This window comes from Brassica napus, unplaced genomic scaffold (assembly GCF_020379485.1).
Source record: "Brassica napus cultivar Da-Ae unplaced genomic scaffold, Da-Ae ScsIHWf_2134;HRSCAF=2786, whole genome shotgun sequence".
NCBI lineage: Eukaryota > Viridiplantae > Streptophyta > Magnoliopsida > Brassicales > Brassicaceae > Brassica > Brassica napus.
This window is the reverse complement of record NW_026015546.1, coordinates 20697-33858: the sequence shown is the minus strand read 5'-3', so window position 1 is coordinate 33858 and position 13162 is coordinate 20697. Positions and strand designations below refer to the sequence as shown.

Below are 13162 nucleotides of genomic sequence, written 5' to 3'. Positions count from 1 at the left end.
TGGTAGCGCGTTTGTTTTGGGTACAAAATGTCACGGGTTCAAATCCTGTCATCCCTACCTAATTACTGCTCAGAAGAGCAGTAACGAGGAATCCATTTTAGATTTATCTTTTTTTAATAAAATTGGACATACATATAATTCTGAATTTTATGATATACTATGATATAGTATATACGTACAAAATCGATTCGAGTTAAAGAATGTCCTCTTTCTAGCCTTTTCGTTTTTTTATAAAAAACAAGAAAAGCGCTCTTAGTTCAGTTCGGTAGAACGTGGGTCTCCAAAACCCAATGTCGTAGGTTCAAATCCTACAGAGCGTGATGTCACTCTTGTTTATTAGATTGTGTCAAAATTCCACTGTTCGCAAATAATTGAGCAGCAATCTGAATTCGACCTCCCGCATATGAAAGCAAGAAGGAGGTCAGTCAAAAAAAAGAGATGTTAATTAATCAAAAGTCCAACTGATCACCACGTCTGTATTGTAAATAAGCAGTTACGAATAATCCAGCCAAAGTAATAGGAATTAGACCTAAGACGATTCCAAATAAAGAAACTTCAATCATTTCAATTTTATTTTGTTTTCATTTTTGAAAGGGAGAAAAGAGAGGTACTATCTATTCCTAGCTCTTAATCTGTATTGCCGACGAATCTCAATGACCAAAATTGGGTAATTAACACGGTAAGGAACTATCGAACATATGAAATACCATATAAATCTTTTTTGATCAAAAAAGATTCATTCAATTAATTTCAAATAAGTCGTATTTTGCTTAGACCAATAAATAGAACTGAGGTTATAGTTAAAGCTGCTAGTAGAAAACCGAAATAACTAGTTATAGTAGGCATGAAGGGACTCAATAAAATATGTTTTTTTATACATATGTTTCTAAAGTACTTCCCGAAGTTTCAATAAAAAAATTTTTTAAAGTAAAGATAGATACAAATACTAGTTCCAAGAATCAAAAAATTAAATTGAAAATTTGTGAGTTATCAAGCATTATCGGTGGTATGAACAAAAATAGAGAAAAAGAAAAAACGAAATTCATCGTCTTTGGCATCTGCACCATCTCAGGATTCAGAATTCACGTAACTGATTCATTGAAAAACTCTTTAAGAAATTAATAAGAAAAAATAATACATAAAAAAATAACTCTATTATATAACTTCAGTTAAAACATAGAACTTTTTTTGAATAAACATGTAAAAATTTTTAAAAAAGTTGTTTGATTCTTTTTTTTTTAAGTGACCTTAGAACCTAGAATATGCCCCCTTCTACATTTATTCAAATTGAAATAAATTCAATTTTGAATAAAGTAGATTAATATAGTAGAGCAGTTTTCTTCATTTAATCTATGAAATTAAACCAAAAAGCAGTATCCTACACGGAGAACGAGATCAGTCAAAAAAAGAGTTATTTATTTTAACTAGATTTTTAAAACTTGTAATTAGCAATTTCTATTATCGTTTCCTTTCTAGGTTTTAGGTTTTTTTCTTTCGATATTATATAGAAAATAGAGTGAAAAACCCATCATCTTTGTAGTTAGTTAAAGAAAGAAAAAACCTTTAAATTGAATACAACAAAACAATGCACGCATTCCAAAGATTTAGTATTATTATTTTTTTATTATTTGTTGTTCTTTTGAATTGATCCAAAACTATTCTTCCTTTTCTTGTTACTGGAAATTAATTCCTTAAAATAAAATGAAATAAAAAGCAAAAACGGGGGGGGGTCACATTATCATTACAAAAAAATATCTTCTACAATTATGCATATGCAACAAAAATGAAATTGATGGGTTTTGGATTCAATTGACTTGGGACAATATGAGAATTTCCTTAATGAATTATTAGAATTAGAAACCACCCTCTTGAATTTTCATTTTATCTAATCTTTAGTTTATTTTCTAGTCCAAAACAAATAAAGGATCAAAGCCCCTATAGATTACAGATACAGGAATTTGAAGAAGTGGAACATGGTTATACATCGACAAGCAAAAAAAAAAACGAAATAAATTATCTAACACTTCAGTTCTATACTAATTCAAATTGCGTTGCTGTGTCAGAAGAAGGATAGCTATACTGATTCGGTAGACTCTAAAAATACCCTTGGTACTTTATTGACGATCTCACAAAGATGTAATCTCAGTGAATTTGAATTTACTGATTCATCTTTTACAGAATCGATTCCCTACAAGAATATCTGGAGTTCAGTATGTCTGGAAGCACAGGAGAACGTTCTTTTGCTGATATTATTACCAGTATTCGATACTGGGTCATTCATAGCATTACTATACCTTCCCTATTCATTGCGGGCTGGTTATTCGTCAGCACCGGTTTAGCTTACGATGTGTTTGGGAGCCCTCGTCCAAACGAGTATTTTACAGAGAGCCGACAGGGCATTCCATTAATAACAGGCCGTTTTGATTCTTTGGAACAACTCGACGAATTTAGTAGATCTTTTTAGGAGGACCCAATGACTATAGATAGGACCTATCCAATTTTTACAGTGCGCTGGTTGGCTGTTCATGGACTAGCTGTACCTACCGTTTCTTTTTTGGGGTCAATATCAGCAATGCAGTTCATCCAACGATAAACCGAATTCAATTATTTATAGAGCTATGACACAATCAAATCCGAACGAACAAAATGTTGAATTAAATCGTACCAGTCTCTATTGGGGGTTATTACTCATTTTTGTACTTGCTGTTTTATTTTCAAATTATTTCTTCAATTAAAATTAAGTAAAATTAAGAAAAGAGCGTAGAATAATAAAATAAAAAACAAAGAGTAGTAATTTTCTTATCCCATTCGTTTTCTTATCCCATTCGGATGGATTATATATCATAATTATCTCTGACTGTTTATGTTTCTAGCATGACCACTCGATGAAATGTGGAGGGAAGCAGGATAAATGGCTGATACTACTGGAAGGATTCCTCTTTGGGTAATAGGTACTGTAGCTGGTATTCTTGTGATCGGTTTAATAGGTATTTTCTTTTATGGTTCATATTCAGGATTAGGTTCATCCCTGTAGAAATTGGATGAACTGAGTTATAGACGTGAAAACATAAGAACTCAACGGGGCCCAACTCTTCCTTCTTTGTCTGATTCGAGGGGGTCCCGTTGAACTGCTAATAATCAGAACAATTTTTATCGTGTTTTTGAAAAATGAACTTAATTAGATTAGTAGGTTAGGAGCATATAGTATTTATTATTAACCTTTCAAAGATCGAAAAAAAGGGGGGGGGGTCACTTAATTTTATTTTTCTGCTTTCCCGACTGACACAATATTTTTTATCATTAGATCTATCATTAAAATTTTGTCTATACTCTATACTAATAGAAGTTTTTTCTTATTTTTTTAGTATTTCATCAAACTTGAAATGAAAATAAATAAAACTACAAAAAGTAACTATTATTAATACTATTAATTAATAATTATATATACGATATATATTAATATAGATATATTAAAACCTTATATATATAGAAACAGTAATATATATGTAAACTAAGAATAGGATTTTTTAACGAATGCAATTAAGAATGACAAGATCGACACAAGAAAAGGATGTCTAAAATTCCTTTTCTTGTGTCGAAGACTCGCAAGACAAGTAATACTCCCTATAGTCCCTAAAATTTGTTATTTCGCCAATTTCTAGTTCCCTTTTTTCTACGCTTGCTTTCCTTATTTTAGTATCTAGTCAAATTTTTCCATTCTAAATTACATTAGAAAAAAACTCTTGATTATTGATACATTCTATCAATTTCAATTGGTCACTAACGACAGAGTTACATCACACCCCCTCCCATTTTTCAATACAAATTTGTATTGAAAAATAAAGAAAAGGGGGGTAAAGTGAATTCTTCTTAATATACATACTAGGATTAGGACTATCAGACAAGTAATTCCTGACACCTGGTCGAAATCGAAAGTCTAAAGAGAGGCAAAAAGGCTTTTGATAATTTTTTTTGTTCTTTCTTTTTTACGAATTTGATAAGGCGAAATAGACAGATCTAAAAATTCATTTCGGATAATTGAACCTTCTCAAACTGTTTCTTTTTAAGAACCAAAAAGATTTGTGCCAAAACAACAGATCCTAAGAAGAACAAAAGGCCTTGGACACGTAATGGATCTTGAAGTACTATTTCCGCATCCCCCTGACCAAACCCACCCACATTAGGATTGCTTGTTAATGGTTGATCGAGTTTAATGGATTCGCCCTCTGAAACAAGAAGTTCTAGGCCTCGAGGGATAATATCAATTACTTGGCGTTCATTCGATGCATCCACTATGGTTATTTCGTATCCCCCTTTTTCTTTTCGTAAAATTTTACTTATTATCCCTCCTGCCGTAGCATTATAAACTGTATTGTTACTTTTGCTACCATCAGGATAAATCTGACCCCTTCCCCTATTTCCACCTACGTATATAGGATATTTTAAGAAGTGAACATCTTTATTAGTAGCAGGGTCTGGGGCAAGAATAGGAAAGGTTATTTCACTATATTTTTGACCAGGAACAGGACCTATCACAAGAATATTTTTTTTATTGGGGCGATAATTCTGAAAAGACAGATTTCCTATCTTTTCTTTCATCTCGGGTGAAATACGATCGGGGGGGGCTAATTCAAACCCCTCCGGTAAAATAAGAACAGCTCCCACATTCAAAGCTCCTTTTTTACCATTAGCTAGAACTTGTTTTAGCTGCATATCATAAGGAATTTTAACAACTGCTTCAAATACAGTATCAGGAAGTACCGCTTGTGGAACCTCAATATCCACGGGCTTACTAGCTAAATGGCAATTGGCACATACAATACGCCCAGTTGCCTCTCGTGGATTTTCATAATTCTGCTGGGCAAAAATTGGATATGCACTTGAAATGGATGCCCAAGTTATTATATATATCATGAGTGAGACAGATATGGAGCGAGTAATCTCTTCCCTTATCCAAGAAAAGGTATTTCTAGTTTGCATGGTCCAATCGTTTATCCCGAAAATTTCTACAATAAAGTTAGGTAGGTCGATAATATACTTCCCTAGCCACAATTCTGCTATTTACATTTACTGAAAAAATAAATTTTTTTGAAATATACAAGGAATCCCTCGTGGGTAAAAAAGAGTAAAGTAAATACGACTTTGATTTGGTTATGATGTATAAAGTAAGAAAGAGTAGAATTGGATCAGTGAATCGTTTTTTAGTCATTTATTGCATGATAAATCACTACAAGTGACGGAGATACACGATTTAAATAACGAAAGATCCAATATTTAAAAATTGTATCAAGAATGACTGGAAAGGTAGAAACTAGACCAGATAAAATTTGCTCATAATGAGCAAACCCAAAATCTTTGTAAATATAACCAATCATTAGTTCCCAACCGTGAGGCGAATGGAATCCGATACATAAATCAGTTAATAAAAGAATCGAAAAAGCTTTAATTGTATCACTTAAATTATATAGGAATTCTTGAACCCAAGAATTGAGAATAAAAAGCTTTTCCTTACCCCAAAAGGAATAACCACTTAGAATAACGAAAGATATTAGATTTGTCGAGAAGTGCAAGATTGTATGGATACGATACTCATTGTGTATTTTGATGAATTGGATCGTTTCTTTGTGGATTCCTAGACGAAATTGTTGTAAATCGGTTTCTGGGTATTCCTTTATCATTTCATCCAGCTGGAATAGTTCCTCTAATTGTATGAATTTTTCTAGAACACTTTTTTCTTGAATATCATTCAAGAAAGTTTCGCATTGTCTAGTATTCCACCAATTAGTAATCCAAGTTTTCAAACTTTTATTACAGCAGAGAGAGATCAACCAGGGCAAAAAGACTATAGATGTAAAATAAAAAAAAGGAATGAATGCTTTCTTTTTTGCCATTTTGAATCTGTGAATTGTTAATGAACCTACCGCATTTGTGGATTCTATTAGATCTACTATTTCTATCGAGCATGAGTTTCTATTCTAATTCAAATAGAATGTATTGAGCCTATAATCCCTTTTCTCTTTTTCTTTTGATTCAATACTTAGTCTTTGCTTTGAATCTAGAAAGAATACAGAAATAGACTCAGAATACACTTACAATTTGAATAAAGAAAAAATTGTATTTCCAGGATGTTATTCCCCCTTTTTTCGATCAATACTAAAAGAACTTTTTTGAATTTTTAAAATAAAAAATATGATTCTATTTTCGAGACGAATAAACTCCCTTTCTTTTCTATCAAATATATAAAAAAAAACGAGCATAAAAGAATAGATGAATGTTCAATTGAAAAAAAAGAAAGCAATTCTTTCGTTTTTTCTTCCTACTGCCAAAGGATTTAGTCTTTAAACTTTAAAAATGAATTCATTTCAAAATACTTCAATTGGTACACGCAAGAAGTAAGCCAATTCAGCAGCTTTTTGCTCAATTTCTCGTGTAGTAAAATTCTCATCAGTACGAATTAAAGGAATAGCCCCTTGACCTCTAATTTCCATATAAAGGACACGCCGGGCAGAAACACCCTCTTTAACTTCGATTCTGATCGACTGAATATCTTTCATAAGGAATCGTAAAAAGATGCGACGGCTTTTTCCAGGAAATCCCCAACGAAAAATCCGTACTATCCCTTCTTTTCGGTCGAAAAGATCATAACCACTACCCACATTCCACAAAATAGTGCACCACAAATAGCAACTAATAAAGAGACCCGCGATCCCATAGAAAGACATCACAATCCCTTGTGGAAAAAAAAGGATTTCCTGAGATGCAACTAACGATATAAAATTTTTACCAAGATAACTGGAAGTTCCAACCAATAAGAATCCCAATGAACCTAAAAATAGGATAAAGGCCCAGCAGAAATTACTTGTTTTTCGAGACCCCGTTATAAATTCTATCCATAGAGATTCTGATCGCCAACTCATATATATTAGATCCAGTTATACAATTTTTTGGAATTGAGAAAATATGACTTTCCTTTTTTTGTTTTCAAAGTAACTCTCATCAACTATAACTATTTTGTTGTGAACCTTTACTTTAGGAATAATTTATATAATTGTTTATATCTAAAATAATAAAATCTCCTTCCTTTATATGATCCCCTATAACTATATACATACAAATAAATACATTGACTTGAATTTCATCCAGCGGTCCGACGATGATCCATTTTTTCAAAAGAGCGCAAATTGAGTTACCCCATATAATACGTTTACACATGCATAAAAACTTTTTTTAGTTATGTTTGTAGGAATCTATGTGTTATACAATATTCTACCAAATGGGTCTTATCAAATCGAAGTTTTTAAAATAAAAAGGGGAGTTATACGATTCGGTCTCATCCGATCTAAAAAATCTTATTTTTTTGAATATGAAGAAATAAAGAAGCCATTGCAAGTGCCGGAAAGACTAGGCCTACTAAAGGCACAAAAATAGAGGGTAAGTTGTTGAAAGTTGTCATAAAATGGGGTACCTCAATTTAATATTTGTACCTGTTATTGTTATATTCTGAATTCTAAAGATATCTTAGAATATCTTGTAGTTTTATTATTTCTATTATATATATTATATAATTATACTAAGTATCTTTAAGTAAATATATATCGAATACTAATATACAACCTAATAGAAATAATAGAACCTACTAGAAATAGAATAAAAAAATAGGTACAAGAAATGCCAAACTAAATAAATGGACTTATTAATCTTTCAAAATAAAATAGATGTATTATCATAATCTCCCTGTTAGATTTATTATTCTTTTTGTTCTTTTTGTCTTCTAATAGTCATTAATAAAGAAAAAATTTTATTCCATTAAAATTTTATACAAAATTGATTGGAATCTGATCCACCAACAGGGAATTTTCGGGAAATGCAAAACGATGCAAGACTCTCTATAGATCTATATCTCTATTTGAATTATCTATCCATATGCAAGCAAGAGAGGAAAAAAACTTTGTTTTATTTTTCTAGTCGAATTTGAACTTCCCGAAAGCAAAAATTCACTTTTTATCTTGTTGATAAAGGTTTACTGAGTAGTAAACAAGAATATCGATAAAAAAATGATTCTAAAGAAAAATGAATTTTTCAGGGTTTTCGTTTAATTATGATAAACTAACTGTTTTATTTGATTTCATTTTTGTTCAAAGGAAAAAAAGCATGGAGCTGAAATAACTCACTCACAACACCTTTTAAAGGATTACGTGGTACAATTGCATCCAATAAGCCCTTACGTAATAAAGATTCAGCTGCTTGTGAACCTTCAGGCACGGCTTTTTTCAATGTTTGTTCAATTACTCTTTTACCCGCAAATGCAATATAGGCATAGGGTTCGGCAATAATGATATCCCCCAACATACCAAAACTTGCTGTCACCCCACCGGTAGTAGGAGATGTAAGAATTGATATATAGAATAACTTTTTACTTGATTGATAATCACATAAAACCGAAGAAATTTTAGCCATTTGCATCAAACTTAAACTTCCTTCTTGCATTCGTGCTCCTCCGGAAGAACACACTAAAATAAGAGGTAAACATTGATTGGTAGCATACTCGATCAAACGAGTTATTTTTTCGCCTACTACGGATCCCATACTACCCCCCATAAACTGAAAATCCATAACCCCAAGAGCTACCGGAATACCGTTTAATTGACCTGTACCTGTTTGAATAGCGTCAGTCAACCCTGTCTTTTTTTGAGCAGAGGCAATACGCTTTTTATAAGGTTCCTCCCTCGAATGAAATTTAATGGGATCCGCAGAGACCATGTCTTCATCCATAGGATTCCAAGTACCCGGATCAATCGAAAGCTCAATTCTCTCTGAACTGGTCATTTTCAAATAATGTCCACATTCTTCACAAACATTCATTTCGACTTTCTTATACATTAATCCATAACAATTGTCGCATTGAATCCACAATTGATTGTAGTTTTTAGTTATATCGAAATCCTTAGAACTCATTAAATTATTACGATTACTATTAGTTCTTATCTTGTCATTTTTGCTTTCACGAATCTTTCCACTTCCACTTTCACTACAAATGAAATTATAAATGTAACTTTCATTGGAATTATTACTATCGCTTAAAAAGTGACTATTAATACAGATGTGAGAACGAAAATAAGAGTCAATGCAACTATTAATGTGATTATTACAATTATATTTAGTATCCTTAATGTAAGGATCATAGTGCAGATCGTTGTCACCTTTAGATCTATTATTCAGATAACTAGAACTACAATAACTATAAAAAAAAATTTCTAGGTCACTCAAATCATTGTTAATCTCAAATTTTTTCTTTTTTATATCAAAATATATAGAATAACTATTTTTATTACTATCCCTAACAAAAAAGGTGTCATCCGATATGAAATTCCGAATGTCCTTGGAGTTAACTAAAAGATCAACATTATTGTAATAACTAGAACGCTCACCCCAACCATAAAAGTTTTTATCCATATCATATATAAACCGGTCTTTACTTATAGTAGTCTTTTCAATAGGAGCAAAACTATCCATTGCTTTACTTAGCTCGCCTCTGTATTCCAATTCTCCCTTAGAAAACATCAAATTGAACCACGATTTTTCCATAGAGCTTCTGGCCTCTATTTACATGAAAATAAAATAACAATAGATGAATAGTCATTCAATGAAAAAATTGAAAAATGCAAAAAAAAAATTTGAATAGTTCATTTTCTATTCAGAGTAAGCAAAGCATGTCAATGCAATTGCTAATTGCTAAGATTATTAAGTAAAAGCAATTGAAATTAATAAATTTCAATTCTAAATGAAAATAAGGATTTTCTTATATTGTGTAAAATTCTCATTAAAAAAAAGAAATATTTGTTCTTCGCTTATGAATATAAGCGATATGAAGAACTTTTTTAGTAAAATCTCGTATACTAATATAAAAAAAAAGTTTTTATTCCAATACGGAATGAAAAGAAAAGGACAACATGCAGAATGGGTAGAAGAAGTGGGGATACTTGGTTCAAGCCCTGACACGAAACTTAAAAAAAGAATAAAAAAATCCTAAGAATCCATATTTCGTATAGAATTTCTTGTGGACACTACAATACAAAAGTGTAGTTGTGTTTAATCTTCTTTTTTTTTCAGATTTTGTATATCTAGATTAAGTATGTATCTATCAAAAACAGTATATACACTAGATAAACTCGGCTCAATCTTTTTTTTACTAAAAGGATTGAGCCGAGTTTAATTGCAATTAAACTAATAAAACGGACGTGAATTACTAATCTAATTTCTAGTCTTGGCCATCTAATTTATCGATGGTTGGGAAGTTAAATGTGATCTCCTTCCATACTTCACAAGCAGCAGCTAGTTCAGGACTCCATTTGCAAGCCTCACGGATAATTTCATTACCCTCGACTGCAAGATCACGTCCCTCATTACGAGCTTGTACACATGCTTCTAGAGCTACTCGGTTAGCTACGGCACCCGGTGCATTTCCCCAAGGGTGGCCTAAAGTTCCGCCACCAAATTGTAGTACGGAATCATCTAATAAAATCACTCTTGACAGTAATATATGTTGTATATGTAAATCCTAGATATGACAATATGCGGAATTCATCCATGAAAATGAAAAACAAGGGGGGGTTGATATCGATGGGACGCATAACCGGATATGCTAAAATGAAAATATGAAAAAAAAAAGGCTAATGAGATCGAAATAATGAATCATAAATAGAGTTCCATTTCGGAATTGGCTAGATAAAACAAAGTCTTGCCTATTATGACAAATAAATCAAAGACTTTCCACAAAAATTTTTTTTATTCATATATTTTTTATTTTAAAACTAGGTTTTGGTTAGTTGAGCTTGAAAACGACTATTCCTTCATTGAAATTTAATTAAGTAAAAAATTGAATTGCATATTCGCTTGGGTGGTACCAATGAAATCGAGTGCTTACTCCCATTTATTATTGAATTAACCAATGAATTTACTATCGAAGATTTTTTCTGTATTCGAAAAATTTCGCAACAAAATTGAACATATTTTTTATTATGAGAATAAATCCTACTACTTCGGATCCAGCGGTTTCAATACGTGAAAAAAACAACCTGGGACGTATTGCCCAAATCATTGGTCCGGTACTGGATGTAGCCTTTCCCCCGGGCAAGATGCCTAATATTTACAATGCTCTGGTGGTTAAGGGTCGAGATACGCTTGGTCAAGAAATTAATGTGACTTGTGAAGTACAGCAATTATTAGGAAACAACCGAGTTAGAGCTGTAGCTATGAGCGCGACCGAGGGTTTAAAGAGAGGGATGGACGTGGTTGATATGGGAAATCCTCTAAGTGTTCCAGTCGGCGGAGCGACTCTAGGACGAATTTTCAATGTACTTGGGGAACCTGTTGATAATTTAGGTCCTGTCGATACTCTCACAACATCTCCTATCCATAAATCCGCGCCTGCTTTTATAGACTTAGATACAACCTTATCTATTTTTGAAACAGGAATTAAAGTAGTAGATCTTTTGGCCCCTTATCGTCGTGGGGGAAAAATCGGACTATTCGGTGGGGCTGGCGTGGGTAAAACAGTACTAATTATGGAATTGATCAACAACATTGCCAAAGCTCATGGTGGTGTATCCGTATTTGGTGGAGTAGGCGAACGAACTCGTGAAGGAAATGATCTTTACATGGAAATGAAAGAATCTGGAGTCATTAATGAACTAAACCTTGCGGACTCCAAAGTAGCCCTAGTCTACGGTCAGATGAATGAACCGCCGGGAGCTCGTATGAGAGTTGGTCTGACTGCCTTAACTATGGCAGAATATTTCCGAGATGTTAATGAGCAAGACGTACTTCTATTTATCGACAATATCTTCCGTTTTGTACAAGCAGGATCCGAGGTATCCGCTTTATTGGGTAGAATGCCTTCTGCTGTGGGTTACCAACCCACCCTTAGTACCGAAATGGGTTCTTTACAAGAAAGAATTACTTCTACGAAAAAAGGGTCCATAACCTCTATTCAAGCAGTTTATGTACCTGCAGACGATTTGACTGACCCTGCTCCTGCCACCACATTTGCACATTTAGATGCGACTACCGTACTATCAAGAGGATTAGCTGCTAAAGGTATCTATCCAGCGGTAGATCCTTTAGATTCAACGTCAACTATGCTACAACCTCGAATCGTTGGCGAGGAACATTATGAAACTGCGCAACAAGTAAAGCAAACTTTACAACGTTACAAGGAGCTTCAGGACATTATAGCTATCCTGGGGTTGGACGAATTATCCGAAGAGGATCGCTTAACCGTCGCAAGAGCACGAAAGATTGAGCGTTTCTTATCACAACCTTTTTTCGTAGCAGAAGTATTTACAGGTTCTCCGGGAAAATATGTTGGGCTAGCGGAAACAATTAGAGGGTTTAATTTGATCCTTTCCGGAGAATTTGATTCTCTTCCTGAACAGGCCTTTTACTTAGTGGGTAACATCGATGAAGCTACTGCGAAGGCTACGAACTTAGAAATGGAGAGTAAATTGAAGAAATGACCTTAAATCTTTGTGTACTGACTCCGAATCGAATTGTTTGGGATTCAGAAGTAAAAGAAATCATTTTATCTACTAATAGTGGACAAATTGGCGTATTACCAAATCACGCGCCGATTGCCACAGCTGTTGATATAGGTATTTTGAAAATACGCCTTAATAACCAATGGTTAACAATGGCTCTGATGGGCGGTTTTGCTAGAATAGGCAATAATGAAATTACTATTTTAGTAAATGATGCAGAGAAGAATAGTGACATTGATCCACAAGAAGCTCAGCAAACTCTTGAAATAGCAGAGGCGAACTTGAGAAAAGCTGAAGGCAAGAGACAAACAATTGAGGCTAATCTAGCTCTCAGACGAGCTCGGACACGCGTCGAGGCTCTCAATACGATTTGATTTTGTAACTAGCTGACGTATAAAAAAATAGGATCCAAAAGCGAGAAAAAAAAAAAAAAAAGCTGGCTACAAAAACTTATTAGACACCATTGATCATGGTGTCTAATAAGTTATACCTACTATTGGATTTGAACCAATGACTCCTGCCGTATGAAAGCAATACTCTAACCACTGAGTTAAGTAGGTTATTTATCATCGTAAAGAGAAGGCACGGGGATACTTATCACATCGATAGGATTATAAATCCAATAT

General features: G+C 33.2%; 1 protein-coding gene and 1 non-coding gene across 2 annotated transcripts; both read left to right on the top strand.

Annotated features, from left to right (window-relative positions):
• Positions 1-246: 246 nt before the first annotated feature.
• TRNAW-CCA lies at positions 247-320 on the top strand. Its single transcript has one exon. It is a non-coding gene; the product is annotated as a tRNA-Trp (tRNA).
• Positions 321-10568: 10248 nt separating this feature from the next.
• Positions 10569-12954, top strand: LOC125600146 (ATP synthase subunit beta, chloroplastic-like). The gene is made up of 2 exons (XM_048773050.1): positions 10569-12498; positions 12564-12954. The coding sequence occupies exons 1-2, from the start codon at positions 11019-11021 to the stop codon at positions 12908-12910; spliced, it is 1827 nt and encodes a 608-aa protein (XP_048629007.1). The 5' UTR covers positions 10569-11018; the 3' UTR covers positions 12911-12954.
• Positions 12955-13162: the final 208 nt, after the last annotated feature.